Raw genomic sequence first — 20901 nt, 5'->3', positions numbered from 1 at the left:
GTTTGAAAGTTTAAAATCCATTTATAAGAACATGGCCTTTCTTTAATAAAAACATTCCTGTATAAATTCTAGTTCTGAATAAATAAATCTCATATATATTCAACATGATGGTTGAGCTGCCCCATGCCTTTTATACCTGACCTTTCTCACACACACACACACACACACACACACACACACACACACACACACACACACACACACACACACACACACACACACACACACACACACACACACACACAGACTGTAGAAGTAGCATACCCCTGCTTGTAATTGAATTACAAACTGTTGTGGGCATATTTGTGTTGACATTAACAGGAATGGAATTGTTTAATATCCTCAGGTTGTGTGGTTGCTATTGTCACTGGGTGTTCTTCATCTGGATTTTGGGGATCCGCACACATACACACGAGTACACAAACAACATGATGCCTTGGCCACTGCCCAGTGTTATTTTCATGTTGTTTACAGCCTAATAACTCATTGTTTCTTCTTGTGTTTTTCTTTTTCCCAGTCTGCCTCTCTGTCTTGGTGTGCTTGTCTTGTCTGGACACAAGATGTAATGCCACTAGCCTGATTATTGAGAGAATGTTGTAGGCCTAATTGTGTCCATGTTATCAGCAAGTTCTAGTTGTGCAGACATGAGAGAATAAATCCTGTAAGTCTGTAGATTTTGTTTTCTGGCCACAACAGAACAAGATAGAGGGGGAAAATAAATACAAAATGAAGAAAAAGCCCACGGTGCTCACAGATATAAACATTATTTTGTGGCTGTCACCCAGGGTTCAAAAACACCTCAGTATGGACAGAGGGAGAGACAGACAGATAGGAAAAAAGGAAGAGTAAAGAGACTGAATTGGAGAGAAAGGGGTGAAATGCTTGGCCACATGGTCTGGTGGGAAATCCCCCACTGAGCTAGGAGCCCTGCGCCCTGGTGGCTAGATGAAATGTCTTATCTGCCAGCAGCAGGACTCTGTCCTTTAAGTAGGGCTAGGGAAAAGTCATTGTCCAGCCAACCAGCATCTCAACTGATCCGTGTTCCCTTTGACCTTTACCACTGCTGCCACCGACACATGCCAAACTTTTAGATTGTGTTAAATGAAAGATTGCCCATTTATGTAACATCTCTCATGCGAGTGTGTTTTTCGTTTGTTGCTTGCAAACCTTATTTCCTCACACGGTTGTGTTGACAGCGTTGTTCATAGGTCATGCTTGTATTGCAGGGGAAACGGTGAGACCTGTGACATTTGGAGCTACCTGACTGACTAGACTGTCTTTTACCAATTCTTGTATCTTTCCTCTCACCTAATCTACCAACTCCTAATGAGCAGGAAATTAAGTTGTAACGTGGCTATCATACAGCATGATATACACTAATTGCTCAGATTGTATCTGTATTATTCTTTTTACAAAGAGCAGTAGGGTGCTCAAGTAATTTCCATTAATTACACACAAAGAAGGAGTAATTAGATTTTTCATTATTTATTTCATAGCTTTTTGTCTATTACTTCTTTGGAAGTGTGGGTGGTTGGCTGGAGGTGTGTGTCGTAATATGTTTAGATTTATTACCTCCCAAGAACACTGTTGTAGACATTATGTGAAAATGTTGAATTTACTTGGGTGTTCCACTCTAAATCTGCATGGCAAAGCCCTCTGTTTGTCAGCAATATCACAATCTCACCATCAGAATGTGTTCTTGCATATCACTCTACTCCCACATGCAGTTGTTTTTGTTGGTCCATCCTGCCAGGTGTTGTTGTAAACCGTCATAATGTTCTTTGTCACCTTGAATTATCAGGGAAGGATGAAGGAGTTCGGGGGCACTCTCTCTACAAAAAAACATTTTATTTACAACGGTACAACATTGCAGTGTTCGAACATTTTTTCTCTCTCCTTAAAATAAGGCTTCAGAATAAGCTGATTGTAAAATACGTGCCCTTCTTTAAATAGCATTTAGTGGTGATTTATGTCATTCAAATGAATACAGTAGGGTCATGATTTCGCATTAAGGGAAACAAACCCATTCAGACGCAAAGCTTTGGAGGACTTTCATACTGTGCATCTAAAGAAATCCTTGTAACATGCTAATCTCATGCTGTGATGAATTACAGAGACAGAGTGCAGTACTGTTCCTCTGTTCTTGCATCACTTACTGATTGCACCTCTTGATCACGCGACACATTAAGAGATAAGGGAGTTGGGAAAACATTGTTTAGAAGATTGTATATACGTAGGCATATGTCTGCCAGAGACAGAGAGAGGCAATGGCAATCGGCGATCTCCGAGCTCTAGCTTCCTGGCCAGACACATTGCTGCCATGTGGTTTTCCAGTAAGCTGACAAAGAAGCTGAATAATGTATCTATCAGTCTGCCTGAGTGTGCCGAGCACTGGGCACTGAGGAAGCTGCCAGCTTGTTATAGGCTCATTACAGGTGAAGATGACATGTGGAGGTGCAGCCGCCTTGGCATTGTCTCCCTGCCCTGCCCCCAATAGAAGGCACAGCACTCTGTCACTGTCCATGGCATAGAAAAAAGGGAGACAGAGGTGATAGAGGAGAAGGGAATGGGCCTCAATGCTCCCCTAACCCCCCAAAATGAAATTGACAGGCTCGCTGAAGTAATTGCTCCCAGCACTATTTTCTTTGGCAGGAAATACTGTTATCGACAAATAGGGGATTCAATAAGCGGCAGGAGATGAGGCTCTAGGCTGTGGTCAAAAGGCTGTGTGTCCTCTACTGTTGAGGTCGTCCCCACATGCTCTATCTCTCTGCCCCCCAATATTCTTTCTCTCTCGTTTTGTATCTAACCCCTACTTTTTCCTCATATCTCCTCCATACTCCTTCTGCTTCTTTCACTTTTTACTTCTTACTACTTCATCACACACTACCTTCACAACATCTCTTTCCCTCATCCCTCTATCTTTCATTGCTTTCTTTCTCCAGGGCTCTGTTTTTTGGAACATTTTCTTCTGTTGACCTTTTTCTTTTCTTTTTTTTGCCTGAAGGGGAAAACTCTATTACCAAATAGCCAGCAGGTAATGCCATCTCCCTCTACTCCTCAGACTGTTTCTCCGCTGCCAGTGTGGTGGTGTAATGTTAATATTATCCCAAAGGATTCCATTGATTTGAGCTAGGGTCATGAAAAAGCAGTTTATGGTCAGTGTCTTTGGTTTCCAGAGGTCAGAGCATGCGGTGAAACCAGAGCTCTAGCTTTTCTGGACATAGTGGTATGCCTGCTGGGAACTACTGAGTAGTAAGAAGATAAATACAAAGTGGGTGATGTGTTTCCCACTCACTGCCCTGTGTACTATTGAGGAAGTAATGCTCCGAAAATGCAGTCGCCTAATAAACCATATCCCAAAATGGAATCGCATTCTTGCTATTATTGGCTCAACATTTGTGTTATTTAGGCCCGATTACTTTGCCAAAAGTGCATATATTTATTGTTGAATGTTAAAGTTGTATCAGTGGTGTTTAATATTCAGTCCAATTTCAACTTGAGTTCTTATTCATGCTTGCAAGCTGGCCTTGACAAAGCTGCTGGGTATATTTCATTAAGCTCTAACACCAACAAAGTCAAGCCTCGGCCAAATGGCAGGTGATTGGTTTTCTGACTTGCATGACACCCAGCACTGTGGCTTTAATACATCTCACCTGCCATTATCTTTCAAGATTTATTTACCACAGTTGTGACAAATCACCTCTCCACTGTCTACCCAGCTGTGTTGTTTTAGCATTTGTTATTTATCGAAACCGATCCACTGCAGACAAAAGAGTGTTTGGAAAACCCCAGCATTTTCTACAGCAAAAACAGTTGGCAATTTGACTGCTGTGATGAGTGCAGCAATGCTCAGCCTGAGAATATAAATAGCAATCATTGTTAATCTTTTTCCTCCTATCTTGTGGAGGGCAAGGAACACTTACATGTACTGTGTGTTGTTTCTGCATTCCTGGCATGATAGGATTGGGCATGTTATGCACTGCTCCAATCAGTTGTTTAAATGGATCTGGTCCCAGGCCTTTAGTAGATCCCTGTCCAGGGAGTATCAGCCCTATTGGATAATGAAGACTGTAGTTTTAGCCTTCTTCTTTATAGTGAAAAATCCCCCTGGAGGATCTGTAGGCCCATTCTACTAAAAATGTTTTAAATTAATGAGCACTTTTGTGTAGTGTGCCGTGAAGTACATCTGTGGAGCTAATGGTCCAAAAAAAGTTCAGATAGAGTCTAGACCAGGGGTCGCCAAAATCTTTGGCATCACATACTGTTTTTATATTGACAATGGGTTATCAAAACCGAAATAAAGGTTGGGCTCTTAGTATATCTAGTCTGGTGGTCGGAAACCTACGGAGCCCCGGAGGTGACATGGAGGGGGAAAAGAAAACGAAGAAAAAAAAAATACATGTACTGGGGGCAAACACTAAACTTGAGATCTCGAGTTTCAAACTCGAGATCTTGACTTTCAAACTCGAGATCTCGATTATTTTACAGGATATATCTTATGTAGTTGCTGGCCATACAGTACTATCCTATATTTGTTCTTGCTTGTTGGGACAAAATGGTTCATAAGTAAGATGGTTACTATTTTAGCCTTGCTGTCCAAGTTGAATAATCCTCTTTTAAGTCTTTCTTGTAAATGATAATACAATTTATTTTTTTAGCTCTGTGAGAGACATCTTGGTAGCACGAGTAACAATTGTTTTACTTTAATTCTAAAACCGCATTTTCATGACAAAATGAATCCATGGACAAGAACCATATACTTAACTGGTTAGCATAATGTGTATTCATTTTATGGGATTATTTGACAGAGAATGTAATCAACAGAAAAACAATTTGCATTAGCCAAAGTTAGCCTAAATGGCTAATTTCCATTTGTTGTCCTTGGCCAGATGTTAAAAATGCACCCTAAAAATAGACCTAGCTAACCACTCAGCCTAAACAATAATTTCATCATGTCTGGATTTTACTGATGATAATCATTGCATGACATTAATTCAAAATGTTTTCTTACATCTTTTTTAGACATCTTCAACCCTGTGAGGCATACCTTGGTTACCCTATATGAGACCCTTTTTTAATAAGACAAAGGAAGATTATTGGGCTCTGATTGAAAATCTTATTTGCTTGAACACTACATATTAACGTTGATAAGAAAAGAAAGGAAAAGCACTGTCACTCAGGGATTAAAAGCATTTCTTTTTAAAAGTACTTAAATGTCATGGTTCATCCGACTATAACATTTTACATCACGGTCTAAGTTGAACCTTGAAAACTCAAAGACTGTCAATATCAAAAAAAGCATGTACAAATTGTGTTAGGCAGAAATGTGAAATAAAGAGTCTCGTGGTAGGTAATAGTTGAAAAATCTAGATAGTAATAAGAAGGATTCTTACCTCTCTCTATGGCTTAATAACTACCTTCAGTCAGATAAAAGCTAAGCCAGTCACTCCTCCACATTCACCCAACGTTGTTTGAGAAAAAGATGAATGGCGTAAGTGTTTGAATAGATCAAGACTAGAAAGACGGCGAAAAGAGAAATACAAAAAATTGATTACTAAATCAAACTGTAGTTTGGAAGACTAGACAATTGCGTGAAAACACATTCTCAGGTTTAACTTGCTTTGAGATTTTAAGTGCTAGTATCACAATAGCAGAACAGATGAAAATGTTGAAAGCTATGGCAGAGAATAATAGAAAAAAGTAATGGTTCTTCCATGTGTAACAAAAGGAATGGTGAAATTAAGTGAAGTGGCATAAGCAGATTCTTTTTTTCCTTTTTTTTTTTGGTGTTGCTTACAAAATGCCATACAGACAATAAGGTACTCATCTGTGTGTGGTTAAATTTCTACTTTGAATGATTAAATCAAATTTTGACACTGGTTGCGCAAGAGGTGCCACTTTTACTTTGTTTTGGCAGGAATCACTCCTTCAGGTCGCGGATCGTGATTTTACGTCAACCTTTTTATAAAATAAACACTTGTTGTCATTATTGAGCCCATCCAACTATGAACTCAGTTTACACCTAAAGCACAGTTATTAGTAGCTTGCGGTTGTTAGACTGCCTCTGCTTTTTCAACAACAAAGAAATGGTTCTTTCATGTTGACTGTGCATTGCAGGAGAGCAGCAGGCCTCTCTTTTCTCCAGATAAATGAGCTAGCCTATTACTTCCCAAACTGCCTATTAGCACAGCTCACTTTGTGGGGAACCAGCAGTCCATGGATGAGCACAGCGAAGATGATTTTGTCTAGCAGTCTGGTTCATGCATATGTGAGGCTGTTTCTGCAGCACTTTTTCACATTTTGTTTTGTACGGGACTGACTCAAACCCCACCTGAAATGTAGCTTAACTTGACAACACAACCTGAAAATTACTAATTTAACACATATTTGTTCTTGGAGCTTGTTCTGGGAGTAGAGATAATTTAGTAAAATGAATCAATTTTCACTCAAAGCTTTTTCATTTGTATTCCTCAAAATTGATGTTGATTGCTGAACTGCATGTAAACAATGTCAGACCATAGATTCAATCAGTCTGTAAGTTTGGAATCAAGCTGTAGCTCAATCTAATGTACAATGTTGTGTGCTGGGAGAGTGAGTGTGTAAATGTGTGTTTCCCTGCTTTGGTGTAAGTGTGTGTATTGCTGCCAATAGGTAGTCTTATTGTGTAAGCATCAGTGTAGCAACATGTCCCTAGAGCCCTATGTGGAGATTATACACAAGAATCCATTTACTTCAAGCAGGAGCTAGCACAGATAGCACGTAGAGCCTGTGTTTGGCTCGCTGTGAGCAAGTCCATCATTGGAATATTGGCTGATTGAGAAAAACAGAAATTGGCCAAAAAATCTCTAGATGCTCACTCATCCACAGAAGTTGGGCCAGCTTTTACAGTATTACTAGCATCTCTGTGAGAATTTTAAGTCAAAACAAATCTCAACAACTACACCTACTGAACACAAAATACTTACTCAGCAATGTAAAATCCTCTTAATGGTATAGTTGAGTGAGTTTGCTCCTAATGGTCTAGCTTAATATGACTTTTTTGGCCTGTAATTGTTAAGTAACCTTTCTATGAATTTGGGAAGATATTGACGCAAATCATACATGGATGCCCTTTGTTCACAAATTTCTTTTGTTATTGATTACCATTGTTGTTTTTGATCACATTACGGTGTTAATAGTGTATCATGGTAATCTAATAACTGTCCTGTTGATATTTTGTTTTCAGGGTGGACTAAGGAACAGCAAGCACGAGTCCACACTTTCATCCCAAGAGTATGTTCACGAGCTGCGTTCTGGCATCACAGAAGAAAAGCTGCTCAATTGCCTGGAGTCCCTCAGAGTGTCTCTCACTAGTAACCCTGTCAGGTCAGTAACTCAGCTTTTTTCACACACTGCAAACTGCGCCTTGTACCTGGAAATGTTCTCAGTGATATTCGCAAATACTATAGCTCATACAACAACTAAAAGCACTTATTTGATTATCTGTTAATATTGGCACAATGATGGTTCGTTAAAATCAAAAAAAGGGGACTCCTTTTTTTCTCTCATAGCTGAAAAAAACAGATACTCTGAAGTGTCACCATGCACGGCTTGCTGTGAAGGATCATCTGTGTTCTATAGTTTTAGACTTTACAGTCCCACAATGATTAGTAGGGGTGTGCAATAAAATCTATTCACATTCGTATCGCGATTCAAGCTCTACCCATTCAAAATCAATTCATAGAATTCCAAAAATCAATTCATACATATATAAAAAATATTTTAAAAAATATATGAACAAAATTATATATATATATATAAAAAAAAAAATAAAAAAATTAATTTTTTTTTTTTTTTTTTTTTTTTTTTTTTTTTTTTTTAAAAAAAAAAAAAATAAATTATATATATATATATATATCTCACATGGGAAAAGTAACTTTATTTACATACTGTGAATCATTGTTTTTTCGTCTTTTATTGAGAATCATTTTTAAATCAAATCGATATTGAATCGAATCGTGACATTTTCTGAATCGTGCACCCCTAATAATTTAGAAATAATAAGTTTCCCTCTGGATATTGCTGTGTGAAAGTATACTGTTAGGCAAAATAGTAGCAGGATTTGGATATAACACAAATTTGAATGCAAGGTATCAGTGAGATCTAAATAGGGCTAACAATTATTTTCATTGTTGATTAATCTGTTGATTATATTCTCGATCAATCATTAGTGGTGAAAAATGTCGGTCCACACACCATGGGCCCTATCTTGCACTCAGCGCAATTGCCTTTGTACACCGACGCATGTATCATTCCTATTTTGCACCCGACGCACAGCGGACTTTTCCCTCCACAGACGCACGTCGGTAAATTAGGGAATGTATTTGCGCTCCCGGGGGCGGTTCAGCGAAAAGAGGAGGCGTGTTCCGGCGCAAACGTTACTTTGTGCTATTCTGCAGTTTCAGAAAACAATTCCGCCACTGACCAGGAAAAACCTGGTCTAAAGTCAGTGGCGCTAGTCTAAAGTCAGTAGCGCCTTATTCAGATGCTATTTTAGGGCATGCTTGCCGCCATAATGTAGCGTGTGCACAACGCATACACTTCTCTCATCTAAATGGATGCAGCAGTTCCCATTTTTGCAAACCATACATAATTACAAAGGAAAATATTACTGAAAATGCGCTTCAGGTGTTTGGATCGATCAGGAGGCACTTAACAGTACAGTCCTCAAAAAGTCGCAGCATTCTTTGTGGCTTGTTGTGTTTTACACATTTCCATGAATCATGGATGTGTTGATGACATAAATGAGGAAATATTAGAGGACTTAAGGAGACGTGATGTTGAACTACGGCGGGATCTGGTCCGGGAGTAATGCGCGATGCGCTCCTGGTGGAGCGGGTGGACGGAGATGGAGTGGGGGGGAGAGGAAGGGGCACAACAGGTGCAGGTGGTGCATTTGGAGGCCCACGCTCCATGGCTGCAGCAATCCTCTCCAGACTTGAGGAGATGCGCCCGAGGGGCCGCAGCAACATCGCCACCCAGAAAAGACGGGCATTTATTACTTTGCCGCATCTCGCATCGGCAGCTCCCGCTGGCGTGCGCCAGGCAAATCCGCCGTCATAATAGCAATCCGCCATGGAACAAGCGCCCTGCTCTTAAAGGGAATGTGAGATGACGCTCTGATTGGTTATTTTCACGTTACGCCCAAACCACACCTAGCTACTTCAGACCAACCCATTTTAGATTTGCGTCGGGCGCAAGACTCATTTATCCCGCCGGTATAATAGCAACAGCGGCCGAGATCCGCCCACAAAGCTACTTGCGTTTTGCGTTTCATACTTGCGTTTCAGATCTTAAAATAGGGCCCCATATGTGCACAACTCAGAAATTCAGAAGATATATTAATTTACTGTCATATAGGAGTGAAGGAACTAGAACCTATTTACATTTAAGAAGCTGGAATCAGCGACTGTTTTTTTTTATGACAAATTATTCAAACCGATTAATCGATTATCAAAAATAGTTAGCAATTAATTTAATAGTTGACAACTAATGGATAATTTGATTTATCTTTGCAACTCTGGATCTACTGTAAATACAATTTGGGTATATCTGGATAGGAAGAACATGGAAGTATAAGCTGAATTAGAATTGCTACAGCCACCTTACTGAAGGTCCACCTGCCCGCTCTCCTCCCAGTGAAGTAGTGTCCTAGCAGCGGGAGTGTGCTAGCTAGCTAATTGTCAAATTTTTTGTCCGAATCAGTAAATTCATCAAATTCAGTGCTCCATATCGCTTTTTACGGGCTTCTGTAGCTGTCATATTTCACGGTACCCCCGTAAGTGAGGTTTCCATGGGAGCGCAACTGTTGAGGATTTCGTCATACAGAAGTGGGTGTGGTTGCATCTAAAGTAGGTTGATAAACCAATAGACGTGTCTGGTGCACTGAGCTGTCACTCAAAAACACATTAGCCAATGGGGACAAACCCCTGCAAAACAAAAAGTCAGGCAGAGCAAACAAAAGAGCTGGCAGCGTAACTGCAAAGCCGACAGCGAGGGCAAAAGTCTCATTAGTGAGAAAGAAGCAGAGGGAACTGTAAACAAAAGGACATATTAATAAATCTTTGTAAATTATAGAGTGTGGTCTAGACCTAATCTATCTGTAAAGTGTCTTGAGATAACTCTTGTTATGATTTGATACGATAAATAAAATTGAATTGAATTAATAAAAAAGTAAAAGACTAAGTTTACACAATTACACAAATAATTTGGCTGCAAGTCAAACATTTTACTTTTGAGATTACTTTTTTTTGCTTCAGTTTTTTTCTCTCTGAAATTCATACTTTTGTTTAATTATAATGAAAGAAATATGATTCCATAGTACGATAGACCAAACAAGCACAAGCTTATAGTCACTGGGAGTGAGTCTGTCATTCCAGACCACTCCGTCCATTAAGCTCTAATAGATCTCTATTAGTTTTCCATATCTGAAAGCCGGCCATTCTGAGACCTTAATAAGCACGTGGCTCTGTGTCATGTGTACAACCTGCCTCCAATCTACCAAATAAAAAATGGCCAGTGCCTGCACTTCTCTTTTAATCTGTTAGAAACCTTTATAAAACTGTAGTCCAACATGATTTTAGATTTTTTTTTTTGGGGTTCTCGGCTCTGTCCTGTTGAGCCTCGATTGGCTCTTTTGTCATTCGTTACGAGGGCTCACTGATTTTGTAAGCCTTGTCTTTACTCTCTACCCAACTTCGCTGCCTTCTCTCTTTAAATGGGATCTTTAATTTTAATTTGGTCCCACTAGTGCAACAGAACCGTTAGTGACAGCAGATCCTTTAAATTATTTACCAGCCCACTGTTGAGGAGATGTTTCTTAATGAATGGTGCATATTAAATGGTCATCGGATAAGTGGAATACTTTTTTATGTTCACCCTGGATATAGAGAAAGGACCTGCCAGCATGGCCCCCAGAGAAGCTTTTTATTTTTTTATTTTTAAATCTGTGTGCTACTACTGTAGCAGCATTACTGCTGCATCCCTGCATTAGCCACTTTTAGAAGAAAAGCACAAAGAGTTGTGTGCTTTCGCTTAAATCCTGCACTGCTCAAGACACCCATTCATGTAACAAGGTAACATTAGCTTGTGATACATCCACAAAAGGGACCACAGATAGATTGATAATGTGCTAAGCTTAACATAGTAAAAGCACATTTTATATTAAGTATTTTATATAGTATAATGAATAGCTAAGTAGTTATCCCTCGAGTGATTGCAGAACTTTGAAGTCAGTCTCCACAGTCTCCAGCAAGCTGTGAGGAGTCAAGTCAGCCGATCCGCTTACGAAGGCCAACTGTTGCCGAGGGGATGTAAGTGAGGCCAGGCTCGCCCTGTGGGTGTTTTCAAATGGCTGAACATTTGACCGGCATGTAAGGGACCAGTGCATTATGGACGAGTCGCCTCGTACACATGGGGAGAAAGCCACCTTTGAGTGTGTGTGCCGAGGTGGATTGTGCGGGTGTTGACTACTACCGGCCCCCTGCTCATGTTTACACCTCTCATTATTTCTCTCCTTGGTAAAGGGATTGTTTTCTTGAAGCATGGATAAGGTTACTACTAATGAATATGAATGCACTTAATTGTCATGGATCACAACACAAAGGAACTCCACATTTGGTTTGCTACTTTCCTGACTCCACTATGTTAATGTAACCTTTGTACGCCATGTTATCATACAGTATACTGAAAATAACCATGAAGTAGATGGCAGAACAGTGGAATCATGCTTGTTTTAATTTACACCTTAGAATAGGGATCAGCTGGCCATCTTTTGAATATTAATATTTTGGGGACAAAAAGACGTGTATTTGATTAAAATTCAAATAAATTATCAATTTATCAGTATTTTCAGGTTGGTCCTTTTGTGAACATCTGCTTTGTGATAAGTTTATTATATAATCAGTGTTTCAAAATAAATTGATCATTTTGATATTACCAGTAAAGCACTGCTTTGTCAAGGCCAATGTGAGTATCGACTCCAAGTGGGCCATCTATATTAAACAATATTAGTGTAATTTGTTTTATTTATATATATATATATATATATATATATATATATATATATATATATATATACACACACACACACACACACACATACATACATACATACATACAAAAAAAAAAAACACACACAGTACAGGCCAAAAGTTTGGACACACCTTCTCATTCAATGCGTTTCCTTTTTATTTTCATGACTATTTACATTGTAGATTCTCACTGAAGGCATCAAAACTATGAATGAACACATATGGAATTATGTACTTAACAAAAAAGTGTGAAATAACTGAAAACATGTCTTATATTTTAGATTCTTCAAAGTAGCCACCCTTTGCTTTTTTATTAATAAGGGAAAAAATTCCACTAATTAACCCCCGACAAAGCACACCTGTGAAGTGAAAACCATTTCAGGTGACTACCTCATGAAGCTCATTGAGAGAACACCAAGGGTTTGCAGGCTATCAATAAAAGCAAAGGTCTACTTTGAAAATGTTGACTATTTGTTTAATTATATATTGTCATTGTATTATATATTTTTATTTTATGTGATATATATATATATATATATAATAAAGCCCTGATCCTCAATACATGGTAAGCAATTTTATAGTAATTCATACAATTTATATCAATAAAGTAATTTAGTTGTCTCTGTTTATACACTGGAGACATTTTCAACATTAATGTGATGATTAAATCAAAACTTTGTTTCATGAAACATTAAACCTAATTCTATACACTGAAATGAAAGTCTCATCAAAGAGCTGTTGTCCTTTCACAGTTAGTGCTTACCATTGCTTTTTGTCTTTCCTGTGATGTTTGGGCATCCTGCTAATTTGCTCCCAGAGGCCTGTGTTTGTCTAATAGTTTAATTGGCTGGGCTGTGCACCTGTTTGGCAGCACAGGTGGCCACAGGGCCATTGTGCTGAGGGCCTTATCTCCCAGGCAGTTCCACACAGGTGTGTGGCATGCAGCCTTTGCAGATCCACCCACAGATGGCATTGCCTGGAGCATCCTCTGCTTACTCTGTTTCCACTCTCTTTTCCTCGGCTGCCATGTTTTCCACTTCTCTTTCTGTCAGAATTTCCACAGCCAATTATGTATCCTCTACTTCATTCTCCCCATTTTAATTTTGTCATTTGGATGCTCTCTCCTTAATTTAGAAGTGTCAGATTGACTAGCCACTTTTCATTAATTTCTTAATCCACTGACATGAAGTGAGATGCCAACTTACAGAAAATTACAACCCTCTTACTTTCTCATTGAGTGGGAGAGAAATCCTGCAGTGCTTCAGTCCAGCCTTCTTTCTCATTTCACAATTTCTAGTCTCTGTCTCACAAAACTGTGATTAGATCCATGTACAAATATGTCAAGGAATTTGATATTTCAAGAGGCAAAACATATTCATTTTTTTTATACAGTCACTAGAGCAAAACTCTTTAATTTTGTATCATGTACATTAGAATTTTGTATTGCACGATTGGGCACACCTTACTTTTGCACTTCTAAAGAAGTTTGATTAAAGCTCATTTCCTCAGCTCTAGTTCAGCTGCTGCTCTATCAGTAGACTTTCCAATATAAAAATAGGAGAGTGGTTTTAGTGGTTTTGAGCAGCAGAGCACACATCCATGGCTCTAGCCTTTCAGTTCCCTATGTTTATCCCTCAGCATTACAATATGACTCTGTCAAATCCCGACAGTGACTTTCATATTAGATCTGCTAGCTCTCAGATCCCTAAGACAAATTTAAGCAAAATTGAACTGGGCTTCTAACTTTTCATTATGTGAAATCTTCACCGTAAAAGTCTGACATTTTCTCAAGGGCATTTTCTTGTGGGGTCTTTTTATGGAGGCAGAAGACATTTGCTGACACCAGAGTTTCTCTCTGTGTCTGGTTGTTGTGATGATCTTGCTGCTCTGCCACACAGGGTGTCTCTGAGTCTGAATCAGCCTCACCAGCTCTTCTCAGTTGAATGCTTGTAGCTGAGCACATAGGGTTGCATGGATCTCTAGTAATGGGCTTTTTACGAGCTTTAAAGTTACTATGCCTGCTAACATACAGCTGCTCGTCCTATTGACTGTCTGTCCTAACGCACATGTTAATAAAGCATTAAACAACATACCGACAAACACTAATAATTCTGTCAAGTACAGTGGAGGTGCTTCCCTTATAATTTTAAAGCAAACCTTCAAATAAACCAAATTCCCTCATCTCTTAATCTATGTTTGTTATATTACAGTTAAATAAACTCTTTTATGACCACAAACATAATTTTTGTAGACAATCAAACTACATTGTAATCATACTTTTTGATTTAAACAATGAAATTCCTACTGGAAGGTGGAAAGATATTACTGTACTTGATTGTCATTACATTTTATGTGTATGGCACGTACTCATATAATTAAAACCAAGACAATTAAAAGGTGTCAAGAAAAGCCACTCCCATGGCACAAATACATTTTTATTAGAAGCACTAACTGGCACTGTTATATCCCGACTCTTCAGCCATTGGCCTCTTCTGCCCACTGTGTGCATAACAGCGAATCAACACCAGCACAAAACAGCATATCCATCTGTCCATCTGTTGTTGTGACTGTTCGTACAAATATGAGCATCTAAACGTCTCAGCGGCTGTATAGAACCCCTTGACAGCTTAGCCCAGAAATCTTGTTTGGCACAGACACAAAGTGTGAATAGTGCCTCTCAATGCAACAGCAATGAGTTAACGCTGCACTGATGAATGATACTTGTTTGAAGACTTAGGTGCAGTAGTCAGACATCAATAGGCCAGCCTTGTCTGACATAGATTCCTTACAGGGATGAATAACCGTTTGAACTCCGTCATTTTTTCATGTGGAAATAGCTCCCTATCTCAGTGAACCATCCATAATTGATCCTCTATATACACTTTGTTATCCTGGATAGTGCTTTTGTAAGCTCAATCAGACTCCATGTCAATTTGAACATTTTAAATATAATATTAAAAAAATCGGATGTCCTTAGTGGAGTTGAGGGGAACAGGCTACCTCAGGAGGACACATGAGAGTCTGATGCCTTTGAAATTTCAGGATCAAGCACCATTTGTTCCCATCCCATCACTTTGTAGAGTATTGGAAATATAGCAATTTAATTTCCTACCGTGAAGATCAAGATTTAACATCCTTCAGGAAGGGGGAGAGACACAAGATATCCAAAAACCTAACCTGTCAGGGCCATAAAATATGTTGTGGCTGTTACACACACAGCAAAGAATGAAAGTGGGGGTGGAAGCTTACCGTTGGGGTAATTTTCTGTGCACCATGCTGTGGGACTCTACTCTCTAGACTCCCAGTATTACAAACCTCCAGGCCTCAGACAAGTTTGCTGTGTCACTTGTCAAGGAGAAACGAGACAGGAAAGATGTGAAAATGACATAATAATTTAGCAGATGTCTGTCGGCAAAGATTTCTCTGGTCGTCAGTGTTTTCAAAAGTAACAGAAATAATTCAGTCATTAGTGAATCCAAACTTATTTTTGTCTTTATGTCTCAGGATGGTGTAATCACTCTCATTTTATAGCATTCAAAGAGATTTATATGACTGTTAAATTTGGCACAAATGTTATGACACTGTCTTCAACAGACGTGACAAGCAGCCAGAAATGAGCAAGTTAACTAGTTTTTACCCTTGCGGCTGACTTCAGAGTTGACGTGCGCCCTTCTTCCTCAGGCAGTGAAAACGATTTTGGAGACATAAATGTCCTCAGTGTCTGGGTATATTTTAAGAGTGATGTCTATTTCATTTTATGACACCATCTGTTAACCTCCAAGATACCCATATCTGTTACAGCCCCAACGTGATACATACATAATTCAGAAATCCATGTTTCTAAATTTGGCCTTGGTTTATATTTTGGAGGATATGATGCTTTTGGGTACAAAACAATATATAATATAGTGCATATTTTATCTTTAACATGTATTTGAACAGGACAGCTTGACAAAATCTTTTTGAAAATTATATCCTCAAACATATATTAATATTTTCTAGAGGTCGACCGATATGGGTTTTTCTCTGGCTGATGCCAATGCCGATCTTTGGAAATCAGGGTCAGCCGATGGCCGATAAAGATTGCCGATTTATTTTGGCCGATATGTGCTTGTTTTTAAACCTCTATTTGAAAGATAAAATGTAACACTAATAATTACTTAAGATACACAAAATTTCCCAACAAAAACATTTATTGAACTCTTACCTGTTACCCGTGTTCGTACCGAAAATCTCCTCCCTGCCGAATTCGCGGATATTGGCCGATGCCGATTAGGTAAAAATTGCCAAAAATCGGCCAACCTCTAATATTTTCCTATTTTTTTTCAATGTGGGACATAATCCCAAATCTCATGTGATCTGAGCCCATATTTAACAAACATCTGAGCAGGAAATCTGTCCAATCTGGTCTAAATTCTTAGAGTGACTCATATTTGCTCATACTTTTATGCTTAGGAATAAAAGCATTGATCAACTTTCCGAACCTACGGAAGTCATCGTGTCTGCTCGAGGATTAAGGAGAGCTGCAGCGCTGTCCTGACATTTTAGTAGTTCCCAGCAGATCAAATAATAGCACAAACATACGTGCACATTCTGGGAGGTGTACACTGACGGTTTTCAAAGGGTTTTTATACATCTACTGTACAGTATAAGGTGACAGCGACAAAAGCTTGATCAAAATGGCAACTTTATGGCTTTGAAAATAGAATCTGTTCTTTTAAAGAGGTGCTTGCCACTGCATTTCACTCTCAAACTCATCTCTGCAGAAGCCAGAGGAACGTGTAGATACATGACATCAAACCTGACGATTCTTTCTCTGATCTTCCACAACCCATACAGATTTACAGTTTGCAGAACAATTAGATTAATTGGTCATATCAACCTGCAATCTGCCAGTTGCACAACTGGTTTCTGTCTACCACCACATAGCAGTAAGGACTGTTGTATAGGAATCCTTGGTGTTGTTTGGGGTAGCAATTTGAAATTTCAGTTTTGCACTCCTTGGGGGGTCATTTCAAAGTGACCGGGGAGCATGGTGTTCTGTCAGCTGTCTGCACTTACTAGTTGGTTTAATTCTGATAAAGACTTACACTCTCCAATCTCTCACACTTCTTTCGCTCACAAGTTATTTTCATGTACTGTCAATGTGAATTGAGTTAACACCGGAGTAAGTCTCAAATACCACTGGAGCATTTAAAACTTGAGAAATATTCCTTTTAAAGTACATTTCGAGCAGATAAAACATGCATGATTAATTGTGAGTTAACGATGGACAATCATGCAATTAATCATGATTAAATATTTTAATCGATTGACAGCCCTACTTTAAACCAACCACACTTGTCTTGGGCGCTGCTAAGCTCCAGACACCGCGACGGTGGCTCTGTAAAACTGTTTCGGGAAGGGAACTTGTTTTGGTGGAACATTTGCACCCCACATACAATATTAAAGTATGTGATACATGGTTATTTGCTCTTATCAGTGTATTGCCGTGTGTGCTTCGTCCATAGCAATCCCTACCAATCAGTCCCAAAACATCAGTTTGACAGTAAATGCCCTAAACATATTCTTGGTAAATCTTTACAATCATTCCTCAAAAGAACCAAGCAGGCCTGCCTTATTGCACGATCCAAATTTTCTTCAAAACTTAAAATTTTCAGCGTGAAGCTTGCTAGCTCAAAGTTTGTTGTTGTTTTACCGCAGCGATGGGACTTTGAGAATGTGAGCCACGCATCACTACCATACGTGGAGTGACCTACCTGCCACTTGGATGGAGAGTGTGCAGGTCAATGATTTTTGCTCTTTGTATGTGTTACCTTGGTTCTACCATATCCATCAGCGTTATTTTAAATATTTAACTTACGTTTGTGTGAGGTGAAGGATTCTATGAACAAGGGTCAACAAAACAAGAGAGGAAACAGTGTGTGGTAGGTTTAAATAATTCTATGAAGGATTTTGTAAGAAAAACAAAAACGTTTTTCTTTTGTTTGTTGATGCTTACAGTACAGGTACCTGCTTGTTTATGTTATGTTTTGCAGTCTTGATTTGTTTTGTGTAGTTTCATAGATAGGATGTGGGATGAATTCATCATAATTTGTATATTAGATTATAACAGGATTGATAGCTTGTACCGTACACATTTTTTTAAGGTTCAGAAATAGACATTTTTAGACTAGCTAGCAGTGTGGGTCTAGAGATAACAAAGTCAGTTGGTCTGGATCTATTTAAATTCAAAATTAAAATTAGCTCTTGATTTATTGGCCATCCAAACATTTTTTTTTCTAAAAACAATTATATGGGTAATGAGACATCTTGCATGGCTAAAAACCTTTAGTTTCATTTTGCTTTATGGCACACTACTTAATAAAATCTAGGCTAAGAAAAGGTTTTGTGGGCTGTATTTTGTATCAGTCTTGCTGTATATTGTGTCATCTGCAATTTTCATTTTACATTCGGTAAATACATGAAAGAATTATCTTATCTTGAACCAAGTATTGAATACTTAGTGATATTACTTTTTTGTACCATTCAACCTTAGTTTTATTATTTGTTATATATTTACATAAATGTTATGACTTGAGATAGATAAAACAGTAACAACTACAAACTAACTAACTGAAATGTAAAGTCACCAAACTGCACAGCTCAAAGCTACATTAACAGCACACAAAAGAAGATGTACCCTGTGTGACCACATAGCTTTTGTGATTAATTCGGTGCTCCTGTAATTTCTTTTATTTAGTATCTTAGGACATTGTAGACAACTGTTACAAAGGCCACAAGCTTTAATAAACTGTTAGGGGACAGAATTATATTTTAATCAAATAAATCAAAGCATGACATTAAGTAAATAAAAAACTAAAGTTGTTGCACTTAATGGCTTTTTCTTTTTAAACTTTCTTTTTTGAGATGTGATGAACAGAAAAGTACGGTAAATATTTTATATCCAATTTCGGCCATCTGATATGCCCTGTGCATTATAGTTATTTCAGCTGGCTATTCAATTGATCAAAGTATAATGTAGCTCCATGTTTGGCATGGTAAATCACTAAGCAGACACCGGTGGTGCTTAGTTTCAAGCTATAATGTTCAGAGCTCTTTGTTGCATGAAGCTTTGGGCTTCAATTGGAATACTGTAGCACTGAATAGGTCAGTACTCCCACAGAGGGGCAGTTGTATGGCTTTGCCTGTAATACAATATGAAAGATGTAGCACTTGCACAGAAGCTTTCAATAACAAATCTCCCCACCTAAACATCATAAAATAATAACACTGTTCTATAGACTGAAATCAATGCGTGTGCAAGCCATCTAAAAACGAGACCAGCGACCAGTCAAACAGAAACAGTAAGAGAGTGTCTGCCTGTCACTTTTTCTGTTGCTGTTGAGTCACTTACTGTGGCTGGCGATGCACACTAATCTTTTCATCATTTACCAACATTTCACTTGCCAAGTATTTGCAGATCTCTACACCCACCCTTTGCTATGGTATTATGTCCTTGCTTTTAGCAATATACAGTACTGTATACACTGTAACTACTTGTATTCTCTTGAGCAAGACACTGAGAACAGCCTGGAGTGGCGCTATGAGTGCCACTATGTCCACTCTGGCAAAATGTATGATAATGTGCGTTGCAGAGGAAACAAATAGAAACAGGTGCTGATACTACATGCATAGCGACTGAAGTTCTACTGCAGCTTATTTTGTTCATGCCCTTTCTCTATGTTTTAGGGAAGGACCTTGAAGTACAGTTTGAAATGAGCTATGCCAACACTGATGATCATCACCATGACTGAATTATGTAGTGAGGAGGTGATTGATTGAATGTCATAGTTTTTATTTAAAGCAGCACAAAGACTCAGTGCTGTTTAGCTTGAAAATACTGTTGCTATATAAACAGAGAAAGAGAGAGACATAATGCACACATGCCAATATACATGTACATATTTTCTCATGGTGGCTCAGTGCTTATCACTGTCGCCTCACAGCAAGATGGCCTTCTGGGGGGTTTCTGTGGAGTTAACATGTTCTAGGTTGCCTCGATATATTCTCCCTCCCTGAGTATATGCGTTTGCCCTTTGATTGACTGACTGGTGACCTGTCCACGGTGTACCCTGCCCCTCACGAAATGCATGATGGGATAGTCTCCCATGTCCCTGAACAGCATAAGCAGTATAGAAATTGAATATATGGATGGATATTTGCTCATGCATAACTACATTTGTTATAGCAGCAGAAAGTCAGTAACGTCTTTTGGTCTTTTGGGGAACAAATGTTGTTTGACAGGAAGACCGATGGTCATCTCACTTCAAGACATTTTTACTACGTACTGTGGACTTTGTATTAAGTTAACATCAAGCCCACAACATAATGGACTTTCGATGTGACTGAAATGCTCTTAAGGGAACATGCATCTTGCCAGTAAACCTCTTGTTTATATCTAAACACTTGCTTTTGGGCTAATCTGAGATTTTCGATGCATACATTTTATAGCAGTTAGCATAACTACAACGTAATTGCGTCCAGCCAGTCGAAATAACTCAAAATATAAAATAACAAATTGCTTCCCTAAGACCGACCATGAATTTTTCATTTTGCCTGCGGAATATACATGATTGCAGAAAGTAACACAATTTGGTGGCACTTAACTAGAGGATTATAGCCATCAATATTAGATGAACAAGTTCTCACCAAAGTTAATGAAATCCTTGGATGTATGCCCACATTAGGAGAAGAGACTGATAGGAAACAGATTTGACCTCTTCTTTCTTCAATGTGGAATTGCTACACTGATATTTTAATGGCCCAGAGAAACAAGTACCTTATG

General features: G+C 38.7%; 1 protein-coding gene across 1 annotated transcript in view; it reads left to right on the top strand.

Moving 5' to 3' along the window:
* The window catches only part of diaph2 (diaphanous-related formin 2), a 420870-nt gene that overhangs the window by 100908 nt on the left and 299061 nt on the right, over window positions 1-20901 (top strand). Inside the window, 1 exon segment of the mRNA XM_039812941.1 lies at window positions 7229-7368. Coding sequence (XP_039668875.1) covers window positions 7229-7368 — 140 coding nt within the window.

This window comes from Perca fluviatilis, chromosome 10 (assembly GCF_010015445.1).
Source record: "Perca fluviatilis chromosome 10, GENO_Pfluv_1.0, whole genome shotgun sequence".
In the NCBI taxonomy this organism is placed as follows: Eukaryota; Metazoa; Chordata; class Actinopteri; order Perciformes; family Percidae; genus Perca; species Perca fluviatilis.
The sequence above is the reverse complement of the archived record's forward strand: the minus strand, read 5'-3'. Positions and strand labels throughout refer to the sequence as shown.